The 26,005-nt window shown below is 36.0% G+C and overlaps 1 protein-coding gene across 1 annotated transcript in view; it reads left to right on the top strand.

Annotated features, from left to right (window-relative positions):
* Positions 1–26,005, top strand: part of FSTL5 (follistatin like 5) — a 312,282-nt gene that overhangs the window by 53,715 nt on the left and 232,562 nt on the right. Inside the window, exon 3 of the mRNA XM_075029092.1 lies at positions 20,400–20,648. Coding sequence (XP_074885193.1) covers positions 20,400–20,648 — 249 coding nt within the window. The remainder of the gene's footprint in view (positions 1–20,399; positions 20,649–26,005) is intronic.

Genomic DNA, 26,005 nt, shown 5'->3' on the forward strand with positions numbered 1-26,005 from the left:
CTAATAAAAATCTATGTAACTGAAAAACTTTAACTATTTTTGGCAAGAACAGTGTTTTCCAGTCAGCTTTATTCAATATGATCACTATTCTCTCAGTATCCTTAGCATCAAAATGCTTACTAGTACATTTTAAACTCTTCTTTGACCCTGAAGTATGTTGAATAGTAAATAAAGTAACTGAGATGACTTTCACTGTATTCTGTGATTTATCACATGCTGGAAAACATGTGATGAGAGTTGAAAATCTTAAGTTAAAGTCCTTTCTAGCAGAAAACTGTATTTATATTTATTTGTTCACCAGGATTCTTTATTCTTTAATATTTTAGTTAATTTCCTTTTGATTTTATGAAGTACTTAACAAAAGCATAAAAGATCATAATGATTTTTCTAATGTACTTTATCAGAATCCCTATGAAAGGAAGAATTGATTTTTGAACACAGAGTTTTGGTTATTCCTTCATGTTGCTAAGTGCATCATATTTCTTCAGTACAAGTTCAGTCTTGATTTTGTGAAATCACTCTCCATATATTATATAGACTAGATTGATAAAATTCCTAACAAACACAGCATGAGAATAACTGTAGTACAGTAACATTATTTACCTGACAGGTCTACTTTCTCTAATGAAATATTTAGCTTTTAATATTAAAGATGTACTTGAGCATTTTTAAATAACATACTAAATTCCTCCTCACCTTTTAAGTTACTTTCCTCTTTAGATCAGTTTCTTTTACTCTTTTTTCATGTTGAGCAGTCACTTATTTTATTAGCAATTGCTCTAAAATTTACCTCTTATGCATAGAATTATTCACAGGGCTAGCTACCATGTATGATGGAGCATGGCAAAAGAATCTAGGCCTATAGCAATACCTGGTAGATAATTTACAATGATTTTACTTTGGTTTTAGTCTTTAAATATTAATAGCTTCTGGCATGTTGCTCTCTTGAAGGCAACATAAAAGACATTATTATTTAGAGATTGGATTTGCCTGATGAATATGCTAGCTAATAAAAGTTGGTGAAATGTGGTGTTTTCTCCCTTTGAGTTTAAAGAAAAATCTATGAGAATATGTCAGATACTTGACTTAATAATGAGGAGTAGGCCCTACTGTGCACAAGAAGAATTTAGATATTACTAGATTTGTTTGGGTTTTTTTAATGCTAAAATATAAATTAACTTTTTCTTCTAGTTTTGTTACATTACATATATACAGCAGCGTTTTATATCCAAGCACAAAGTGCTGGACTTCAGGACTGATTAATCCAAAACTTGAAAAGATTTTAGATCATCCATTTAATGACAGAAGTACTAGATGTATTTGAAGTGCCTTTGATATGCCCAGGAGTCCATTTGTGTCAATTTACTCTAATAATTTGATTTCAGAATGATGATTTAATTAGGATTATCTTTTGATCAAAATTTCAAAGCTATGGGTGAAAAGAAAATGGGCTGGGTCTGCGGCAGGAAGATGTGTAGTGGTCGATGCATCCTCTTTTTTCGCAGTCCTGGTATCTCACACAAGATATTTTTCTGGAGGAATTTTGGCAACTGACTGACCTTTGTTTTTGAACTGGAATATATGAGCAATGATACCTTCCCCCCATATTTGTGCCCCTTTGTCTGTAACAAGGACCCCTGTTTATGCAAACTCTGCTCACTAGCTTCATGAAGGGATCTTTGTGTTCTTTATCTTTACAATTGTCTAAGTTCTTACGAAAAAAGGCAGCTCCCTATTTAATGATCGATATTTTCTTCTTTACCTGTGTTAACTATTGACATCAGTGTGATCCTGATGTCATTTTGTAGTTTAACTTTTGTTCCCTCAGAAATATTCTACTTAAAAAAGAAAGAAACTGAATCATAGATTGCAACTTGACCATATTAATGCACAGTTTTACAATGGAGTTTTGTAAAGAGAAATAGTATTTTCTATTAAGCTTGAATCTGTTTCCTGTTCTCCATCAACAGAGGTTGTTTGACTTGTCTACAGATGATTGGAAGCTCATTCTGAAGCTAGTCTTCTTTGAAACAAAGCCATAAATATCCTGTTTTGTATACGCATCACTTTTTAATTTGTAGAGTTGTGATACAGTCTATTTCTCCTCTCTATTTAATTCTTATTTATATGATGTTTACAAACTATGCATTTCTCACATAGTGGCAATGCAAAACGTATTCCAAAAGTCATCTGATCATGCACTGTTTGTAAGAGTGTAAGTCAGAAAGATTGGCCTTGGTAGACCAAAATAGAAAGATGACTTTCTGTCGCGGCTTCCAGCATCACATAATGATGGATTTCATTATCGCATTACCAGAAATGCAAGAAGGAATAATTACAGAATAGCAAAGCTGCCTGCCAAACCTTTTCACGTTAAGCAATTTTGACTGACTAAGCAAAAAGGTGTAGGTGTTTGTGAATTGTGAATCTCAGAAAGAGGGAAGTTTCCTTTCTCTCTCATTGGAACAAAGGAGAAGATAATAGAAAGGAGAGAAGCTTTTTGGAGGGAAGGAACAGGAAATGCTTGAATGGAACAGCTCATTTCCCCCGAAAAAGCCACTAGCTATTTTTTCAACTATAAGGATGGCTGAGAGGCATAGCAATAAAGCAGCTTTTTCTTGAGCAGGGGGAGGGAAATAATTTTTTTTACTCTGCTACACTTCCATTGCACTTTCCAGAAAGATTAGCAGTATTAACTAAAGCAATCAAAGAGTTCTGGGATAACACCTCTCTCTCTGTCTCTGAAACACAAAGAATGCAAGTGTCCTTTGCTCTTAATGTGTCCCTGTTTACACACAAGCTATGTGAATTATCTTATAGAATCCTTGACAAATACCTGTCAATAACAGCTCTTTTCACCTCACATTTTACTTTCCTTTGTTGTTTTCCCTTCTTCAGAATTACATGCATTACTACATTTTTTGTATCCAGAACATAGTAGTGCATGTCAACATTCCATAAATTCAATTGTGTAATATCTTGGAACTCACAGTTTATAAAATAGTTGACTATGTTTACTTATACAGGGATATGCAGTTATTTGCCTGTTGATAGATGTTACAGGACTTATCCATAAAATGCATTTTTCAGTTTAGCCTCAGATTTTGTTGATGCTTATTTTTGAAAGACTGCCTCAGCACTAGAATTAAAATAAATCTAGTTTTTAATGCTATTTAAGTTGATTTTATGAGAAGTTATATAAGATGAATTATGCATTATTTCATGCATACTTGCAATGCTGTCCTTTTAAGAGTAGATTTCACTTTTGAGTACGTTTTATTTAACACTTGAATTATCCTGGCCTTTGGGTTGTGAGTATTCTACTGTTTTCTACTTCAGCTTAGAGTTATAGACCTTCTATTTTCCTCCCGTTTTTTCACATGGCTGTAACATTTAGCTTTTCTTCTTTGTTTTTGCATTGACTGTTCTTCAGGAAATCTACATTTTCAATGAGATTGTTTCAGAATGATTCAACAACAATAACAGAAAAATAAGCACTGAGTTTCTTTAGATAACTCTTTATTTTCTCATGTTCCTCTTACTTTAGCGGGAATGTAGAAATGATAGTCTTTCCTCACATTCCAGTCCTTGCCACTAGATTTTTTTTTAAGAACTGCCACACTTGAGGGAATTCATCTTGCTCACAAAATTTCATAATCTCACAAACCAATTCCTACTGCTATCTCCAAGTCTCTTATGATTACTTTTTTCTACCTGGAGTAGAAACTCAGGCTATTCAAGGCCCTGAATTTACACCTGACTGAATTAATGCAAAATTGGATTCTCTTGGAAAATATTAGGACAGTTAGGACAGGTAAGAAACATAGCCATGCAAAATAAGGCTCTTGTGGAGAAGCAATAAAGCAACACACACATCCTTGCATTATTTTACATTGCAAAATTGAATTTTGTTTTTTTTGGTACTGAAGAGAATAAAGTCTGTAATTCAATATAAGGCTTCAGGGTTTTATTTTGTTTTGCAAAACAATTGCCTTATTTAGTTCCCTCATTTTCTTAGAGTAATCTGAAGCTGAATTATTTTCCACATGATCACTGAATGCTTAATTCAAGTACATCCAGAACCTTTGAATATCACAAGCCAAAGTGGAGAGTTCAATAGAACTCTGACAGATAAATGTTTCAAATTACAGCAGGCTAAAATATAAATGGTAGTTGTTTTGGTCTTCAAGGTTTTTTTACCTTCTTTTTTTTTTTATAATTTATTAGCAATGGAATAGTTCATCATATGAATAGGAGGATATTCTTACCACTTGAAAACTTTTCAAATAACTTGTTATTGAAAGCAAGTCATGGTGGATGTGTAGATTATTAACACATTTGAGATCATAACACAGACATGCCTTTTTTTCTAAATGCTTTGGCTGAACCACATAAACAAGAGGACTGAATGTTTTACTATTTCTTTAGCTGTGTTTTGTGTATTTCCTTAAACGTGAACTTAAGAACCAAAATCACATGCTTAAGATGTTTCACTTCAATTTTTTTCCTGTCTTTTATCTTCCATCAAACTCAAGTTCAGTCATGACAAATTGATTTTCAAAACATTACACTGACTGTTTTTTTCAAGCTGATGGCTATCCCCCAAGAAGCCTGAACTGCAGCAAAGGTTCTTCCTCCCCACCCAAAATAGGAATAACGAAAATAAGCTTAAGGTAGCCAGAATGATCTTGAGGCTGAATTCAGTAGTGAGAAATAGGAGTATGGCCCTTGCTGTTGATCATTAGATTCTAGGGACTGAATTGAAAATTGGGGAAAAAAGTAATATTTTGTTCATCTGCTGTTTTTTGTGGGGTGTTTTGCCTTAAAAGGGGGTCTGTTAGATATCGTTATGAGATTGCACATTATTTTACAGTCAAAAGCACTAAATACTATCTGAGAAACTGTCAAGATAGATTTTTCCTTTTTATTAAAATACAGTATTAAAAAAAAAGAATAGGGTTAGAAAAATCACTCTACTAAACAATATTTGTCAGTTGTTTTGTTATTTGTTCATATATTTATTCAGTATGAACTTAGCTCACTCTCAGTCCTGTTTTTAAAAATCTGCTGTTCACCATGCATGAATTCAATAAAGAACACAGCTCACTCACTCTACTTTCACACCAGTGTAGATCCAATAATCTAGGAAGGGTCACTCATGAGCCGTCTGTTAATGTCTGTACTGTAAAATGATAATTCCTTGATTTCAGTAAACAGAAATTGATTGAGGCACAAAAACCACAGCATGACTTCTCATTTTTACAGTCCTGAAGTCAAGCAAATGCTAACTAAAATGATAAGTAGTCCATTTATAGGAAAAAAACCCTGAACAAACCAAACTCAGACCTTGAAAGTCTGCCAAGTTTAGTCATTAGCACATGGTATGCTTTCTGTGTTAGCTGCAGGAATCAGAGGCTACCAACACAACTTCAGATGGTACATTTAACACTTTGCTCAATTGTTTTGAATGTTCTGATTTCATGTCTTTTTTCTTTGCATGCACTTTAAATGTTCTGCATAACACTACATATATAATTATTTTCTTCTAGTTGCGATTGTTCTATAAAAGCCTAAGCACAAAGACATAATATTTTTTTGAAAATGGACACAAATATTGAGATTGTGAGTGCAAGAAATAGACAGAGTGTGTTGAGTAGAGAGTGCCACTGTATCTGTTAACAGCAATCTTGGTTTAAAATTACATTAAACAGATAAAAGCAATTGTGTTTGTGTCCAGCCATTAGTGGCTAGTTCACTAATGAAAATGAACATGAATATGTTCAACTTTGTGAATTTTAATCAGGAAAACACATAAAACATTTAAGACTTCAAAAATTAGTATGAGTCAAAGAATTTCAATTGTAATTAATATTTAGCTTTAACAAGTATTTTTACACAGGAAAAAAAAAAAAATTGGAATACTTTTTTCCCTCCAGAAGTTGTTTTCCCCCTTGTTTTATTTTAGTTTTGTATAATGGTTATTAATGAGATGGTAGTAATGAGAGAAAAGAGAGAATGTTAATTTTACAAGGTCTCAAGCTGTTGATGTTATTGAACGTCTGATTGTTTTTCTTTAAGATCAAAACAGGATCAGCACAGAAAAACAGGAAAAGAGAAGGCTATCAGAGGCAGAAAATGCAGCTTCTGCCTTTGGGGATGTTTTATTAGTACCTAGTTGCTACAGAAACACAAAACAAGAACATGAATTTATGAGCTATTATCATACTTGGCAAACTCCTACAGTTGTTGGGGGTCGTTTAGGATAATGCTTTAGGTCAAGGAGCCACAGCAGTCCTTATAGCAGGTAGAGCTGTCCAGAGCAGACCAACCAGTTTCTTCCTAGATGATGGTAAGAGATTATCTTCAGGGTGAAGTGAAAAACCAAGCTGGAACAAAATCATTATAGTGTTGATTTCAAGAATATAAACTACTAATCAGTTCATCAGATTAAAATGAAACCAAACCAAAGCAAAACAAAAACCCCAGGCAAAAAGACCTTTTAACAGATCGCTTTCTCCTGAACATACCTTTCATCAATAATTATTTAATGCTTATATATTGGTTAAATGAAAACTACCCTCCTTAACGCTGCATTCTGAGTTGGGCAGTGACTCATGATGCAGATTTAGAAATTCATGTTCTCCATGGCCATGGATGGTCCCAACACCCAAGCATTCATCAGTTCAATCTAAGCTCTCTATGTAAATGTGATAAGTGGTGTAGACCTAGTCTAAATACTACTTTGCAGTTTATGTAGAGTACGAGCACATTCTTTGAGTTTAGATTTTGGGACCACAGATCACCACAAAGGCTGGAATAGCAGCAAGGTTTGAATCACTTCCTCAGCAGTCCTACCTTAGATGTATGATGTATGGAGCATTAGAATAGATTATTTCTCAAAATACAAGCTTAGGAAAACAGGATATACTGGGGAAATGTGCCAAAACATTTATTAGGTTGGAGTTATTGCCTTAAAATTCAAACTTTTGGTCAACACTGAGAAAACTAGTCACTTCACAATTACTTGGTTACAGCAGTTGAAAATGCAGGAAACGCAGAGTCAGAGTAATTATTTGATCAAAGATTTCTGCATCTTACATACTCATCAACAGATTATTACAGGACTGACAGCTTCAACTGATCAAAATAATGAGATTATTCCCCAAATCTAGCTTTCAAAAGACTAAATTTAATTTAGTTACATTTTAATTTCCCAATACTTCTCTAACAACATGGATTTGATAAAAATAATTTTTAATCTGTCCTATGTTACATGCATTAACCATGTTGTTATTTTGGAGAACGATACTTATTTTTACATGTATTCTCTATACTATCATACACACATTCAGCAATTTTACACATTTTCAGCATATAGATAACATTTTAGGCTATCTAAATATGTCTGTTAGACTTTACCTGCTCACTGCCTGTCACATTTTACATCAGCAGTATTAAAAGAGTTCTTCAAGCACCGCAGACAGAAAATTGCGTAATTTAGAGTTATATTTAAACTGATCAGTTTAAACTGATCAAATACGAATGAGTTCAATATGTGAGGCAAGCACATTCTATCTGTTTCAGCTGCCATCACTGCCTTGAAAATCTTCAGCATCTGTTTTACCGTACCACGCAGGTAACATTACAGGAGAGTGTGCCTCCCACTACCTCTGAAAAAATCAGTTTGACTTGACTGTGTTGCAGAACCCACAGAACTTTGATGATTTTTTTCTTGCCGAGTTAATCTGTGGTGATCCTGTGATGTTCCTGTCAGTGGAATATTACTAAGACCATTGTCCACTCAAAAATGTTCCTTCAAGAAAGGAAACATGGGGTGGAAAGCCATATAACTCTTGGTGCAGCTAAGGAAGAGGGAGGAAGAAATAAGTTGAGTTAAATACTTGCATAGCGTACATACTCAAACAAAATCTCTCTACTCCAGTAAAGTTATGTTGAAAAAAATTAGGCCATATATATTTATGAATATCCTTTACACTGGCTATTAATTCAGGTGGAAAATTAAGACTAACTATAAAGGGAATAAAAAGCAAGTTTGTGCTAACAGCATGACTGGAAGTACACTGATGTCCAAATTATTCAGAAATAGCTATGGCAATTTGTGTATTAAACTGCTTTAAAAGAAGTGCATATCCATTCCTATTCCTATTTGTACTTTCTTTTTTTTTTTTTCTTTAGACTGTGGTACTGTGTTACTTCTTCTGCACACAACATGAAATTAAGATGGTAAAATAAGCTCTGTCATGACCTAAAATGTATGTAAGCATTCTATGTATGTTACCTTACAGTGAGGTAATAAAAAGAAAATAATACAGCTATAATTTAGTTATGCTTCTGTGTGAGGATAAATGTACAGTGTAAAGATATAACTGGTTTTATTGAAAACTAAGCAAGTTACCTGGGTCATTCCAGTAACTTTAAACTAATTAGTCAAGTCACACAGATCTTAGTTAGATTTCTTTGCCAGTTTTCAAATTGTTGTAAATTGGAAGATCAGCTGGCAGTCCTTAAGCACAGAGAAAAAAATATTCTGCATTATAATTTCAGTCATTTAACTGTTTATGATAAAAACAGTTGTAAAAATTTTGTTACAAAGGCATTGCAATTTAAAAAGGATTTGTGATGAAATGTTTATTTCTGCTGCAATTAATAACTTAGAGTTGCCAAGCATAAACAGGGTTTGTTGACCTGCAATAACTTTCAATTCAGTATAATAACAAAAAATTTAGTAGCCCAAAATACTTATTCCCACAGCAATGTTTATTTGTCTAGTTATAAAAAGTAAATTTAGTTCTGTGTGTCCCATTTCATAAATTACTTGAAATCACTTAAGAAAGTATGATGTATAACAAACTATTTAGCTTTATTAATGTGTATGGAAATTAGCCTTCCTTTCGGAAATTACATCTACAGTGAATATTATAACAGGATTTTCATTTTCATTCATTTGAAAAGTTTCTGCACTTCAGTAGCTAAAACATTGAAACAATTGACAGGGCCTTGGTAGCTGTGCTGACCATAGTTTGCAGTTTAACTTTCTGCCATTTTCAGATGGGAAGAAATGCAACAGCTGAACCAGAGGTGTGGCAATTATGAATCTCTACAGATGTTCTTGTAGACAGTTCTCTCTTGAATAGTAGTTTAAAATGATCTTTACATTTTTGTACAATTAATACTGTATCTTGTATTTCTGAAATGCTTAAGGATTATCTATTACTATAGCCCTAGATTAATTCACATGTAGCAATACTAGTGGGTTCTATCAATTTCTAATATTATCCAAGAAAAAAACACAGTATTTTTGCTATGTTTATGGGGCAGTTTGTCACTAGGCATAAGTTATATCAACTATTACAAAAAACATGACAGTTGGAATATCTGACTGGAATTTTTCTTTCTGTTGAAAGCTAAATGCTTTCTCATTCATAAAGATATATATGCATTTTCTTATAAGATTGATTTTCCATGAGGTAGGAGATAGTGCTTTTTGTATTTTTACTTCAGTTTGCTTTTACAGATTTATTAGAAGAACCAAAAGAATAAAAACAGTTGATTCTATAGTGAACTATTTCCACTAAGAGTACCAGACTTACAAAATTGAAGCTGTCTTACTATGGTTTAGCAGCAAAACTATTCTTTAATCTTTTTTTTTTTAGGAATTATATTCCACAGAAAATATCTTTAGTTTAAGTACAGAAGTAAAAAAAAAAATTTCACTAGTCACATTGCTTGACTGAATCATCTCACTAGTGCATTATATTCTGTGAAAGAAGTTATTTTTATATTTGTTTAAATGGAATATATCTCTGGTATAACAGGTAATTTGTAACAAGTATAAAGACTTATACATAGATGTAGAAATAATTTTAAATAGACTGTTTATGTCGACTATTGCTTTTATAAATTTTTCAAACAGGAATATTCTCATATCATATGTCAGGATGAAGGTTTTTAATACTTCACTTTTCCATGTATTTTTTCTTTTCATGGAGCAATATTCTCTCCTAACAGAGGTCTGGAAAATCATTTTGCCTTTTCATTTTAGCACAGTCTAGGTTTTAGGGGGGGGTTGATAATTGTAGATATTTTGGGTTAACTCTAACTCTTTCAGAAAAAAATACAACTTTGCTCAATATATGGAGCAGATAGGATCAATCCTGCTCTGAAAAAGAGGGGTATACGCAGTGCATTTTACTATGCATCACTTCTTAGCTAACTTAAAATGGCAGAATTAAGTCATGAAAGTTCAAGCCTATTTGAGATTACGATATTCTTCTAACAAGGTCCAGAGGCAAATGGTATTGCTTCACCATGTATATATCTATTCTTTGTAAAGACATTCTTTTTAAGGCTCCTTTTTACTGTCTCTAAAACGCCACTGTCAGATACTGCACACCTTTTGGAATGGCATTTACGTTTTGTAGGTTTTGTTGGTTTGTGTGTTTTTTTTTTCTTTCAGAAATCCACACATGGGTCATTGGTGTCAAAGTTTGTTAGCGGAGTTAAGTGTCTTTGAGAGCTATGCTCATATATACAATACAAGTATGCAGCGTTTTGCTGTTGTTCTTTCTGAAGGGCTTGCAAAGTTCATAGCCTGCCTTAATAACCTTTACACTGTTAAATTTCATGCGTTTATGTTCCACACAGGTAAAGGACATGGAAAATATTAGTTTCTTACTACTTTTGTCAAAGAAATCGAATGAGAAATTATTTTCATATTCTTCCAAATACACTTTTTCCTAAAAATTCCACTGATTGACAGTTTAGATTAACTTCCTTCCCTGCTCCCCTCCCTGCCCTCCTGCTCTTACCTTGCTGGATTTACTAATGCCTACAAAGCTCTCACACTTTCCTGTACTGGGTCTGTCTGGGATGAAGTTAATTTTCTTCACAGCAGCCCACATAGTGCCATGTTGTAAATTGGTGACCAAGACAGCGTTGGGTTTTAGCTATTGCTGAGCAGCGCTTGCACAGCATCGAGGCCTTTTTCCCACCCTGCCCCCCTCAAAGCAAGAAGCTGGAAGGGGATACGGCCCGGACAGCTGACCCGAACTGACCAAAGGGATATCCCATACCATAGCTCAGCAATAACAGCTGGGGGAAAGGAGGAGGAAGCGGGGGACATTGGTGATTAAGGCATGGCCCTGTTACGTGTGCTAGTTTCCAGGAGGTGGCTGGGCATCTGCCTGCTGATGGATGGAAATTAGTAAATTAATTCCATATTGAATTCCTTCTGAATTCCTGAGGGGGTCAGCAAGCGACTGGGTGGGTGCTTACCTGCTGTCCAGGGTCAACCCGCCACCATTCCTTAGTAACAACTTGAAAAAAATGAACAATGTCAAATTTACTAGGAGCAAATGTTTCTAATCAGTAAAACTGAAAATGCTTGGCATTTCTTTTTTAGCTTTCCTTGAACAGTAATGATGCAGCACTTTAACCATACGGTTTAAATGCTGCTCAATGTCTGTGCTGCTTTTTCTAGTAGAGGTCCCTGGGGAAAGTAACAGAAAGTCATCACAGCTCTTTTCTTCAGGGAGGGCTTTGAAGTAAAAAAACCCAACAAAACAGTTTTGTTTCAATGTCTAACACGGGAATTGTATAATAACTGGATTATGGTATACTAGTTCATACCATGGGTAATTGAATGACCTTTTTGGTGCCAGCTATTTGATCAGAGGATAAGTTAAATTTTCTGTTTATAATGTTGTTTCATATAGGAGCATATTTAATCCCAGGGAAAGCCACATATACCTATAGAGGAAACAGCAGTCTTTTACTATAATATTAACTCAAAATTGACAAAACTGTTCTTCATAGAGGACTTACCATACTACTTACCATAGAGGAACAGTTATTATTATTATTTTGTGTTACTGCCTTGGTTCTTGAGACCAAATCCTAACAGCCTTTATAATTTTAAACTAAGTAAAAGGGAAATTCCAGTCAGTAATTAACTGAGAGTTTTGCTTATTTTCATCATATTGCTAAAACTAATCAGTTTGGGTTTTAAATAACAAATGAGCAGTACTCAGGTTGTTTTGTCTGACTGAGAACTAAGCTAGCCCTTTGTGATTTTCAGCAAGCTGTATTTCAAACAAGCATTAAAATGTGTGAAAGGTTGTTCAAACTATGACCTTTTCAAAACTGCTGTCGCTGTGATGCACATTTCCTGCTCTTGGTGAGATTGGATAACATATCCAGCAGAATAGAGGATCGCCTGCCGCACTGCAATTGAAAAGCAATCAACCAGTTGAATAAAGGTCCATGTATGTATTTATGTGATGAGGCAGGCATGTCATTTCCCACTTTGTTTTAGAGCATACACTGTTTGCCACTGGTTTGATGTTAAACGAATAATAAACATTTTTCAAAAGACAAAAACAATATGTGAGAAAAACACAGTAAATGCTAGGCGCAACTAAGGTTTTACTTGAAAATAATGAATTGCTGGCCTGAAACTGCTCGGAGGACATCAGTCCACATTTACATGTAGACCCAGCAGTGCTCTTACTCCAAATCTGTTCAGCTCTTTGTTTCAGACGTGTATATGTTTTCCATTCTCCTGTATAAGGCAAGTAGCGTGTCTTGAGCCCACAGATAGTTTTACCAATGTAATGGTCACTGGTCAAATGTAAGGAGGATGATCAGCGGAGGGGATTTTTGCAAGGCTTAGTATAGTGCCAGAAGATCATCTCCCAGCAGCGAAAGAGACTTTGGCAACACTTTCTTGGCTCCCACAAGCACGTGAAGAGTCCTAGCCAGGGCAGTAATTTCACCTGAGGGAACGCGCAGGCCACTGGGCTATGAGGCTGCACACAAGACCTTGCTGTCGGGGCCCTGGGCACAGGGCCAGAGCATTGCCCTGCAGCACTTTGGTGGTGAAATTGATTTTGGTTCAGGCAGAAATCTGAACAGGGCGCTGCTCTGGAGGAAAGGCTGTGTGGTGGAGTTGTCATAGTCGTTTGTTTTGCTCCGACATCAAAGCAGATGCTTACTAGCCCAGCGAGGGAGCAAGGAAGCTTACAGAGGCAGGAATCCACAGCAACTCCGTCTTAATCGCAGGAGGAGAGGGCTGGGCAGGGGCTGAGCCTCCTCTTGTGGGGCAGGGAAACCGCAGCGGCGCAAGAGGGGATGGAGCCGCGGGGGGAGAGGAGAAAGCCCTACAGGGTCAGCTAACAGGAAGGCGGAGGAGCAGGTGAAGGCTCTGGAAGGTGAGACAAGTTTCTGCCTCGTAAGCAGAAGATGGTTTTACGTAGTGCTGGTTGCATTTTCATTTCTACTCTTTTTCTTATGTGGTGTTTTTGTTCCCTGTCTTCAATCTGATTCAAGCAGAGGAGGTGTGATTTGATTTTTCTCTTTTCTGAGGAAACTAAATTCTGTAAAGTTTGCTCAAGGTAGCTGCAAAGTGCTGGTAAGAGAAAGGGATTCACATGGGCAAAGTTGCTAAGCTGACTGATTGTGACCGACAGATACACTCTTCTGGGAGGTTTCAATATTTCACGTTAAGAGCTGGGTACGCAACTCTTACAAACCTCCTTGGTATTTGTCGTGGTTTTAGCCCAGCCGGTAACAAAGAACCACGCGGCCGCTCGCTCACTCCTCCCGCCCCCCTCCGGTGGGATGGGGGGAAGACGGAGGAGAGAAAAGAAAAAAAACCTGGAACCTCGAGGGCTGAGATAAAGGCAGTTTACTGGGACAACACAAAGGAATTACAACAACAACAACGGTACTAATGAACGAGTATACAAAAAGAGTGATGCACAGTGCAACTGCTCACCACCCGGGACCCAACACTCCGCCACCTCCCCCACCGAAAGAAGGATCTACCCCCCCCCGGCCCGCTCCCTATATATATACTGAGCATGATGTCACATGGTATGGAATAGCTCCTTGGCTAGTTCAGGTCAGCTGCCCCGGCTATGCCCCCCACCTCCTAGGTTCCTGTAAAAATTAACTCTATCCCAGCTGAACCCAGGACAGTATTAGAGGGTTTTTTCTTCTCCTTTTACTCACTGTAGTTTTGCATATTTAGTCCTTTAGAAGTATGGCACTTTCTCCTGTTTTGTTCCTGATTTACCTTTACAGGAGAATAAGAAAGTCAACTTTATTTGAATACACAAGGCAAGGATTCTCTTAAGTGTATTTAGCCTGACTTTTAAGGTTAAAAAAGGCATGTGCAGTTATGATGTCTTGTGTCCGTTTCTGTTAGTCAGTCCTCACTGGTAAGTGTTGAGCAAACCAGAAGATTGCAATCAAATTCTAAGGAGGTGCAAATCCTTATAGTACTTCCATTCCCTTACAAAGTGGGGGGAGGAGGGCTTTTTTTGTGGGTGAGTGGGGGGGGTGGGGATGGCACAGGGAAGAACAGAGGAGAGGACAGTACAAGACCCAGCCGAAAACTGATTGTATGCACAGGCAAAGTAAAGTCTTGTATAAAGTACTCCAGCTTACTTGGTTGATGCTGAAAGAAAACCATGGGACAGCAAACTAATGATCAGCCATGTCTACTATTTACCATTACTCCTACAGGTGGGAGCAGGGCTGGGGGGTGGGAGCTGAAAGTGGCTGTCACTGCAGGCAGTGGACTGCAGTTGCAGCTGCAGGTGCTCATCCTGCTCCTGCACAGGTGTGGTGCTTGCTTTTGTTTTTTCTTTTTTCCCACTTTCCCATCTTTGAACCACTAGTGCTGCTGGTATGAACTTCTGTTTTGCCTCTGAGAAACTAAAGCTTCTAGATAAATTGAGGAAACAACAACAAGAAAGTTGAATGTGAAGAGATGAGAAAGGAGTTTTAAGTGGAAAGACAAGAGACACCTCCGAGTTTAGTCTTACTTGGAAAAGAATGTGAGATTGGATTATTTTTAAGGCTAAGCCTTTAAAAGTTAGGGTTTCAAAGGCATTTTTTGGAGCTCTATTTCCTTCTACTTTTATGAGCTTCATGAGGTAGTTAGTGGTATGAAAGACTATTAAATTGAAGATGCCCTACAATCATTAAATCAGTCACAGAAAAAGAAAAGTGAATAAACATGGAGCAGGAATTTATATTTTTGTCACTTTAGAAATTTGTAAGAAATACTTATATGTCTGTATATAATCTATAGAAGACACATGTTAAAATTATTTTGCATACAAATCCATGAACATGACCACAAGTGAGATTTCTCTACACACCACCACCCTGCCCCAGGTGACCATATTCCAGAGGTCCCATCACTTCAGAAAAATGTATGAAATAGAAATTCCTAGTAGTGTGTCCAAAAGCTTGGCTAAGCTAGTTAGAGTTTGGAATGCAGAAAATTTAGTAGTCAGTTGTGAAAACTGTATTGTCTGTTACAATAGAGGCTCACACAACAACCAACCAAGCAAAGATGCTACAGTTTAAAATCAAGGCATATTCTGTGGTCAGGCACTCTAATATTATGTTTAGAGAATACATTGGTAAGGAGAGTTCAAAATCCTGTATCTTTTTAGTTTATTAAGATATGTGCTGTTAGTTATGTGGGGGAACTTTATTGCCATAAGCATTATATTGACAAATTATGAATAATTTTTATTTACTCTAAAAAAATTCATTATTTTCTTTAAATTTTGTCCCCTGTCCCAAATATTCCTAACCAGAATAAAAAATGCTAAATTACTGAAGAAGTTCGTATACCAAGAGTGCTGGATAATGAGTAAAGCAGATTTAATGTCATATTCAGTCAGTGTAATTACAAGCTGTTCTTGCTAGTGATATCAAAATTTGTTGAAGAACTTCTGTTAAAATACTACAGCTTTAAAAAAAAGAAAAAGTCTAGAGCTTTAATATTTATGAGCAGATACTCACAGTTCATGCTGAGGTCATGCTCAGTGTTAATGCCCTACCAGTGTTAGTGGTAGGTGGTAATCAATCTTCTTTTCCTCTTTTTTTTTTTCTTTCTCCCATCTCCCCATTGCTTTCCCTGAGATATTTCTGCTTCATGTGAAACTTAAGGCTACACTGGACAATTACCAACATTAGGATTACAGTCTTGGTTGAGCCTTTTGTAGATAGTATATTGAACAAAAATACAGCTGTAGAGTTGGAATTGTCATTTACATAATCGTTTTAAATAAAAGGGAGGTGGCGTTAACGGGACTGTTGACCTCAGAAATCAGTGTTAGTAATTTGTACACAAGATACCAACGTATTGCCTCCAAAAATAGCTGCCACTTTGTTTTAGATGACACGTAGATAATGCTGCAAGTTATGACAGAAACCATAAATGCAAATTATGTTGTTAGGGCAATAAAAAAAAAAAAAAGTCTGAGTTTGTGAGGGAGGGCTCAACATACAGCAAGCTTGTGTGTGTTCCAGCCTAGGGCCAACTGGAGAACGTGGTGATGCATACTCTCAAGAATTTCCAAAGTTTCCATGTGCAATGTTTCTTTAAACTGATTAGTTAAAGGAAAAAGTGTATATTCCTGTGAGCCTTTTGCATGCTAAACCATCCACTTAATTCCCAAGTGTAAATGATGCAACCATGACCTAAACCTTGCTCAACTCTGGTGCTGTTCAGCTGGCCTTCAGCTAGGAAACATGTATGTGGAATCCTAAGTGACAGCTTGAAACTGTATTTATTAAAATTTGTCTTAGGAGAAAAGCCAAAAAAAGTTGCTTTCTCCATTTCTTAAAAATAAAAACTCTCTTTTTTTTCTTTGCTCTTTCATTTTATGTCTGTTTAGAGTTTAAGTTTCAAGAGAATCTGAAAAAGCTATGTCACTGCTTTGGCTGTCTTAGGCATAATAAATTTTTAATATTTCTTAAAGCGTGTTTGTTTTTTTAACTTAAGACTATGATAATTTAAATGTTTCCTGACTTACTTTCAAGTGCAACAAAGTACATTTTATTTTCCATACTATTATAGACCCTCTCAGAATGCATAGGTATTACACTTTTTTGGCTGAAAATTCAGAGTACGTAGCTAATACGGGTACACGCTTCCCTGTTGTTGTATTGTGGCACTTGACAAATGCAGACTTACCTATCATCACATAAGCAATACCAATTAAATTGCTGGCAAAAGATTAGCATTCATGGGTGGATTATTTGTCTTCTTGATTTACTCGTTCTCAGTCTCTCAATACTGAATATACTGGGCTGCTTATCTTCTCTAGTAAATTACTGAATTATGTCCAAATATAGGAACCTAAGTTCATCTTGGACTAGTTTGCTTTCTAAATCTAAATGCTTAGATGGAAGAACAGCCTTCAGAAAAACTTGGTGTTTTTTTGTTTTATAACTTGGAGGGAGGTGGTGGTGTTGGTGGTCTTCTGAATGGGTGCTGCATCCTAAGTAACTTTGTCCCAGGAGACTTATCTACACTGGTGCTAAAAAGACCAAGCAGACAGCCCCCCTCCCCCCAGAAAAACCCAACAAACCCCCCAAAACCTTCCATTATCAGTCTTTCAAAAGTATACCTCCATTAATAATAATTCCCAGTAAGAAAAGTAATAGTGGCAATTTTCTGAGTGTCACTGGAATAGCCAGGTGTTTCATGAATGGGCTGCAAGTCACAGCCCATATGAGTTTAAAAGATGGTTTATTGTTGATAATAACAAGATTCCTGTAGCTTTGTATCTGAACAGGAAGCAGCTCTATTCCAAGATGAAAATTATTGCTACCTAAAGGAACTACCCTTTTTGGAAATGTGAAATAAAATGAAGGATTTGCCAAATATAGTGATTCTTGCAAGTTGGGCTAGAACAGTGAAAAGCAGCAGAAGTTGGTTTTGTTTGACGGCTAGTTTATACACTGAGTTTTCATTCCTCCTGCCATGGTATAGGCAGGCAGACAGCTGTAACTTGATGAAAAGCATGTTAGGTAGGAGTCCTGAATACCCTGCAGTACCTCTACTGGTCAGAACTAACACTCAGGTCTGTCTAACCAAACACAGTGGATCAGACCAATAACGAAGCTGTGCTTCACTTGCCTTTATCAACTAAACCTTGTTATCATTACAGAAGTTCTTTGTATATCAGATTTTTATCTCTGTGTTTTTAAAGACTTACTTTGCAATGAGTTAAGACTTAAAGATGATACATTTGTGTGAACAAAAACATTACTGACATTGTTGTATCATCATATTTGGGTCAAGCGTTTTGCGTGTTTTTTCAGCTCTGACAATAAAATGCTAGTGTTTTTTATCTATAGCTAGTAAATGCCGCTTCCTAAGGCTATTCAAAACATCTGGTATCTCCTTTTGTTTCTCTGGCTTTTTCCTCTGTGATTTAGAAGTCTGCTTGTTCCAATATTTCATTAATAATTCCCCAGAAATGTGAAGTGGAAACATGGAAAAACTTCTCTCGGTAGTATTTAAAATAGTTCTTTGCAGTTGTTTCTTTATTACTTAGTTGCAGCACTTAGTGCTTCATCACTTACTCAGGTGAAAGAAAAAAAATCCAAGCAGACTGCACGTGCCCTGCACCTTTTGCTAATTTGATTTGATCCTCCACAATAAAGTTAGTATTTTGACTTAACTGATGAAGATCAAATCCATGCCATTACATATAACCTTGTTTTCTACTGGTAATCTTAAAATTCCTAGATTTCTGTGTCACTAGCTTATTTAAAAAAAAAAAAATACTTAAGTCTAAACACATTTATTTTTATCTCACAGTAGCTATTTAATATTTATTGGTTTGTTTACATTTTCAGAATTGTGTGCGCCTTTAGTTCAAATTTCTATCAAAGTTATATCTGTGAACATTTTGTCACCTCATTTGAAATTGCGTGGATTATATTTATTTTTTTATGAGTGATCTGATAACCACTAGTTGGTGGACTTAAGAATAAACATTTAAACTTTTTTCTTAAGTATGTACTATAAAACACTTGAAACACTGCATAGCTGCTCCTTTTTATCGAATACATTATATCTGCAAGTTCCTAACTTAAAAATAGCACAGAACAGTGTTTGTTAAACGTGCTGAAAGCGTTAAAAATAGCTGAACTTAAGGCAAAGACTGTGTCTGAAGAAAGAAGCTTGCCTTTATTGAGGTCAATGGGAATTTTACTATCGACTTCAATAGAAGGAGTTGCGTATGCAGTGTTGTATGCAAATAGATGTATTGTTTTGGAATAGTTAATGATGTAAAATGGAGACATTTATAAAACATTTCATAACAAAGTAATACAGTTTTTCATTATGGCAAAAAGCTTGCTTGTTTATTGATGTACATGATTGGTATATGCTGACATATACCAACACTATAAATATCAATATATATTATGCAAATCATTCTCCCTCATCTGAAAGTAGCTGTTTTGCATTCAGGCATCAGATTCAATTAGAGTACTAAAATGAAGTCCCAAGTGAAGTCTTAAATAGGTTTCTACTTTCACAGCAATATACAGCACAGTGCATTATTGAGTCACCACACACCTCTTAATAATTCACAGCAGTTATCAGATTGAGATCTTTATCTTCCAATTCAGAAGGCAGAAATAATAATGATTTATGGACTTCGGCCTCAAACTGCAACATTTCTATCACTTCAAAGAAGTCCTGTAATTCTGTAATGTTGTGTACATGACCTGTGCTGTAAAGTACTCTTGGACATTGCAAGACTTTATTTGAGGCTAGCGGTAATTGAAGGAAATTGGATTTATATTAATTTCTGTCAGTTAATATCTGTTGCTTGTATATAGTGGTGATATGTTGGCACAAGGAGTAATATTTTTAAAAACTTATGGGAAATTTTTAATGTTGAATTGGATTTGCCCATTTCAAGTCAGTTTGGCGCTTTTCCACCATGCTCTTCCCTGAAATGTAATTGTCTTGCCACCACAGAGGTTTTTGTTTTTTTTTTTTCTTCTCCATGTTGTTTAAAAGCCTTGACCCATCTCTCGTTATTCTTGCTATCAGTCTCAATGTGTGAATGTCTATTTTATCTGCCTGTCAGAGTTCAAGGAGTGTCTGGATGTCGCCCTTAGTCATATGGTTTAGTTTTAGGTAGTCCTGTGAGGAGCACAGAGTTGGACTCAGTGATCCTTACAGGTCCTTTCCAACTCAAGATATTCTGTGATTCTGTGATATAAATTCTAGAGAATGCGTTGGACTCAGTGATCCTTACGGGTCCCTTCCAACTCAAGATATTCTGTGATTCTGTGATATAAATTCTAGAGAATGCATTGTTCTATTACATGCAATAACATAGCAATCTTAAGGGGACAAACTTCAATATACCTTTAAAAAGGCATGATGTGCTATGAAACTTGTTAAATGAAGAGTAAATATTGTCAAGGATGTAACAAAGGACATATTCTCACTTCATTTACATAATACAATCCTATTTGTATCTCACATGCAACTGAATAAAATATAATTAATATCTCAAAGCTACTTTTTTTTTTTTTTTTAGGGTATATGGGTCAAGATGGCCATTTCAGATCATGCGAAAACAAGTACTGCGGTCTGGGTAGACACTGCGTTGTGAATGGGGAGACTGGCCAAGCTGAGTGTCTATGCATGGAGCACTGCAAGCCGCATTACAAGCCTGTGTGCGGTTCTGATGGAGAATTCTATGAAAACCATTGTGAAGTGCACAGGGCTGCCTGTCTGAAAAAGCAAAAGGTCACCATTGTACACAATGAAGATTGCTTCTTCAAAGGTAAGTGCAGCTGAACAATATCTGGAATATTGCTATCAGGTTATATGTTTTCAAGCAGTTGTATAGAGGCTGCAGGGAGTGTACAGTGAATAAATTACTGAAAAAGTTACTACAGTAAGTATCTTACTCCAGAGATATCTTATGGATTGTTTTTTTCTTTTTGTTTGTACTTGGTGCTCTGGGCAATCACCCCTTTTTAACCTGAATAAACCAGTTGTCTCCTGGAAATTAATCCGTGGCAGCTTGTCTTACAAATGTGGCTGTTGACCTCATTCATCTGAATGTACTTACAGTCCCAAAGCCCAAAGGATATTAATCTCTATTACAGGAAAAACAGAATTTAGGATTTCAGAGGATTTTTGCAAGGCTGCAGGACCTATGCTTGTATTTGGTGTTGAAATTGGTAGACCAGCAGATTGCTCATGGCTACATGGGTCTTCCTTGCTTTGAATTTGGACAATGAAGAGTTTACCTACATATTTACTAAAGCATGCAAGTTTAGCTACTTTTTAATCTTCTGAATGCTGAGAGATGCCAGCCTGATTGCTGAGAGATATACCTTATGTTAAGTATCTTATACTGAAGATGTCAATAATTGCAACTTGTCTTTTTTAATGTAATTTGAGCACACCTTGCAGATTTCTGGAAGTCTGCCAATACAGACCTTGATTAAGCATGTTTGAGTACTTTGACAGATTTGCAGCATGTTTTCACTGTTTAAAACAGGCAGATGGCTTGGGGGGGGGGGGATGTTTTTAAATAAGGCCATTTTTAATGAGTCTACCTAGGGATTGAATTAATTCATATTCTTTTTAAAGACTGTCCTGTTTTTGTTGATATTATTATATGTTGTGGATATAGTTGCATTCTCAGTAATAGCACCTTTGTAGGGAACATTCATTTAAATGACAATATTCCACTTAAATTTTAATTGTATTCTAGTATAAGGTTGTTCAAATGGAACCAATTTCAAAATTTTCAGAATTGAATTTTTTACTGCATTTATGGTTGAGGAATTGTCCTTTAAATGAAAAGTTGGGCTTTTTTTACCAAATCCAAACATTCCAGGTCATGCACAAATACCAATATCTTTATTATTATGAAGGGTTTTGTAGTAGAATAATTGAAGGGGGGGTGGGCAGGGGGAACACACCAAAAATTCTTTTCTCATAAACTTAATTAAAGAAAAAAATATATAAAGCCCAGCTGTGCAAGCATTATAGTTGACTCTTGCTGAGTAGATGGGGTGACTGCCAAGGTGAAGTGCCTCTCCTCCTTTGCCTCCTTCAGCAGACATGTTAAGCTCAGCAACTTCATCAAAACGTGTTAAGGGACAGGGGATCATAGATTGAAGGGTGTGTGTGGAAATCTTGTAATGGGAAATGCACTTGTAAGTAATAGTGAAGGTTTAAATTTGTTCAAAACTAAATGAAGACACTGTATAAAATTGGTATATTGTCATAATATATAGATTTTAAGTAAGTAGCATGTTATCTGAGGTAGTGGGAAAAAAAAATTACTTTAGGAGTGTAGCATTTGGGCCTTGCAGGGAATGGTTTGTGCAATAACAACAAAACCTGAATGTTTCTGTCTTGGGTCTTAACGATCACAATCTTTTTAAAAAACTTTTTTGATGATGCAATACTCTGATAGAACAAATGACAGTAACAAGCACTAAAACATTTAAATTTATGGGGCTAATTTCAGTTCTTCAGTGTGCTATATACAATACAAATAAATTCAGAGCATGTTTGAAAAATTATAGTGTTTCTTTTTCTGAGGGGGGGGAAATGTAGTGAGATTTATTTACTGAAATGGAAAGCAAGACAGTACTTTAGGTAGAAATATCATCCAGATGCTGCCTAAAGTTTTGTTAGCTCATCTTTGTTTTAAATTTACCGCATTAGTTTCATATCTATTGTAGTGGATAATGGAATATACGAATAGTGTTCAATTTCGGACACCTAATTTGGATGCTGGATTAAAAAAGTAGGTTTCTCCTTTAGTCAGTGACAATATTCAGAAAAAGACTAGGATATCCAAGTGACTTGCTCTGAGTTGCCTTCTGAAAACTGTTATTTATCAAGATACTCAAATCTTCTAATTTGGGCAGTAAAACTAGATGCTTACAAATAGTGTAAAATATTTCATTTTCTCTCTTCTTTCTCATCTTATGTTGTCTTCAGTGGTGTTAAACAGGTGAGAATGGGGACAATTATTTTCCTGTGATTTATTTGGTATATATAATTTTCCTATATTTTATTTGGTATATATGGGCCTTACCAATCTCAGTTTCTACCTTGTTAACTTCAGCTCATTCACTGCTGTAATAGAGCACAGTGACATTAAAGCATTGTTGCCATTCATGACTGTTGAATGTGTCCTCCAACATTCACTATATCTATATGGTAAAGGAGCCAGAAGATTTCAAACTATTTTCATGTTATTCCTTCCTTTTACAGAACATTTCTGAGCTAGGCACTAGTAGATTGCCTTCAGTAAGGCTGAAGTCCTGCCAGCTATCAGGTCAAAAATATTAAAAAGCTAATAGGAAAAAACCCTCAACAGAGGGACTCCTGGATAGAGAAGGTGAACCCCATCACTACCAGTGGTGTCAGAAGGGCACTGCCACATGTCCTCCTTGTTAGTTTAGGTGGCATCCTCTAGCACAAATGATCTCACTTCAATAAACTGCTTCTGAGACCAGAAAAATTCAAAAAAGTTCTTACATTCAGAAAACAAATATTCTGAGCATTTTGTTTAGTCTTTCACAGTATTCTTTAATAAAGGCTAATCTGAACCTGGGGGACAGCAGGGGAAAGAGGTTCAGTATGCCTACAAGATGCTGTTACATGAGATGGTAGTCACTGACAGCGACTCTATATATGATGATTGTAGTTAAAGTTTTTTGCTTTCTGGTCTATTGCTATTTCATTTTCAGATCAAACAACTGTGTACTTCGTAACTTGATTGATTTTCTTTTTTTTTTTTTTTTTTGTAAATTTTGTCTGTGGTAAGCTTTATATTTGTCTCTAACAAGGTCATGCTTTAGGGTTTTTGGGTTTCAAATCCTCATACTGGGTTGACTTTTTTTTTTTTTTTCCTTGCGGGGGAAAATATTCTTCATGGATAAATTCTAAGTTTTAGACAGATTTGGTACTGAGCTCAAGATCAGAGAAGCTGAGAAATACACCTTATTTAAAGGAGTAAGCTTACCAGAAAACACTTTAGTATTCTATGTCTGGAGAATAAAATGTTATAAGCAAATGTTCTATATACCTGATTAACATTACAATAGCAGCTAAGTAGCTATAATTATTTAAATACTATATCTTGTAACCGAATGATTTATAGTTGTTCTCAAACATCATGAGTTCTACTTAACAGTTTTAAAATTGCTATTTTAAACACTTACATGATGAGTGGAGTTAAAGGATTGACTTGCTAAATGAAAGAGATCCTTGGCTTATATGTTGAAACTCCATTAACATCACTGAGAAATGTGTGTCTTGCCTAAGCTGTGCATGAAACAACGTAGACAAAAAGCATCAAATCCTTCACAAATTGCTATGTCTGAAATATTTGATAAATGCATTTTGAGGTATTGAAAGCTACCTATGTCAAAGCTGTACTCTCCTGATATGCTGTTTTTCTAAACTAAAACTTCAGGTTCTTGTCCCTTACCTGCCTTTTATGCAGATTATTTATCACTAAATCTGTTAGTTTCATTTTTCTTCTTTTGATTTTTTTTTTTTTTTTGAAGTCCCATTGTAGGCTGACCGGTGGTGCAGATAAACTTGGAACAGTTAGTAGAATATATGAACTGTTCTTCCCATTTCTGTGTCTGACATGGGCATGCCCAGATTCATTGGACTCCTTCCTTTTTCATTGTCACTTGCTGTCTTTATTTCCTCACACTAAATTAAATTGTACATTTTTTCCCAAACATGTGTGCGATACAGGCATAAAACAGTAGTTGAGGTAGGAAGTTTTAATCATCTCTTTGTCTTTCCCTGATGATTAAGGCTGTTATGCAAACTGTACATTTTTGACATGGATCAAGATAATGGCCATCCTAAATTAGAAATTACTTTTTCTCCACTCTTACTGTAATTTTTCCATCAGTTGCTTATTGGCGTGTCATGATGTCCTGCATCAGACGCTGAATGATTTTTCGTAATGGCTTGGTTAGGTGTTGACTGTGACACTCTGAGTTACTTAATAAACTGTCTCAATTTCTTCTGGTATAGAGGCAAAAAGTATTCTGCAGAGAAGCTAATTACTTTTAGATCCATAGAAAAGGGGAGTATATTAGAATATTTTCTATACCTGTCAAGTCCTCTACTTCCCACCTGTGAAGTTCAGAGTCCTGTGACTGGATGTTAGTGAATGGAAGTTCCACAGTCACTTTCAGAGGTGCTCTCAGGCCTTAACTGTCTAAAAATATTTAAGATTAATCCAAGAATGTAAGAGAACTCTTTAGGAAATCCTTTGTGATCCAAGGAACTTTCTGCCTAAGAATGCCTCAAATTATTTTTTTCAACTGCTAGGAGAACAAAGGAAGGGGGAAGTGAATAGCTGGCTGGCTGCTAGTTCACTTAGTCTTGGTGGTTATCAATCATACTTGTGGTTTATTAGTTTTTAATTCCTGAACAGAATATAGGAGAAGGTAAGAGAAAAGGGAAAAGCAAAGGAAAGGAAATAATGGAATGAAGGTAAAGAGAGAGTATATAAAGGAGAAAAGAGAGATGGCTAAGTGCCAGGATGGTGAGTTCAGTGGTGGGAAGAAGAGGAAACATGAATGATGAACTAAAGGAAATACTAGTGACAAAAATCAAAGTTCAAAGCTTAGATTATTCATTAGATCTGATACTGACAGTGTGAGCTGGGAAGTCTGATATGCTGATGCCATTCTGTGTTGGCACTGCTTTTGTTGGCTTGCTGACTACATAGTTCTTTGGCTAGGTGGCCTCGGCATGCTCTCTGCTTCCAGTGTCCCGGCTGTTCTCAAGCCATGTCCTTTGTGTTTCAGAGCGGCTTATTGTTTTGTGTGAGAAAAGAAATCCGACCATCTGGCTCACACTGCACTTGATACCATTTTATAACCCCTTCCTGGTTGTCGCGAGCCATAGCTTTAACAAGCCCTAGAGGGTGGTGATTCAAATCGACTAGAATTGCTTTACTTGGTGTCTCCACCACTATCTTCATTCTGTGAAGTGGCACTGTGAAATTAATGGCTTTGTGCTGAATTTCGAAGGCTGGAGGCGTTATTCTTCTTTGGCTTCTAAAAAGTTCAGCTGGACTCTTGTGTGGGACAATGTATTGCGTGGTGAATGCTCCACACTGGATGTCAAATA

The sequence above is a fragment of the Buteo buteo genome, chromosome 1 (genome assembly GCF_964188355.1).
Source record: "Buteo buteo chromosome 1, bButBut1.hap1.1, whole genome shotgun sequence".
Lineage (NCBI taxonomy): Eukaryota > Metazoa > Chordata > Aves > Accipitriformes > Accipitridae > Buteo > Buteo buteo.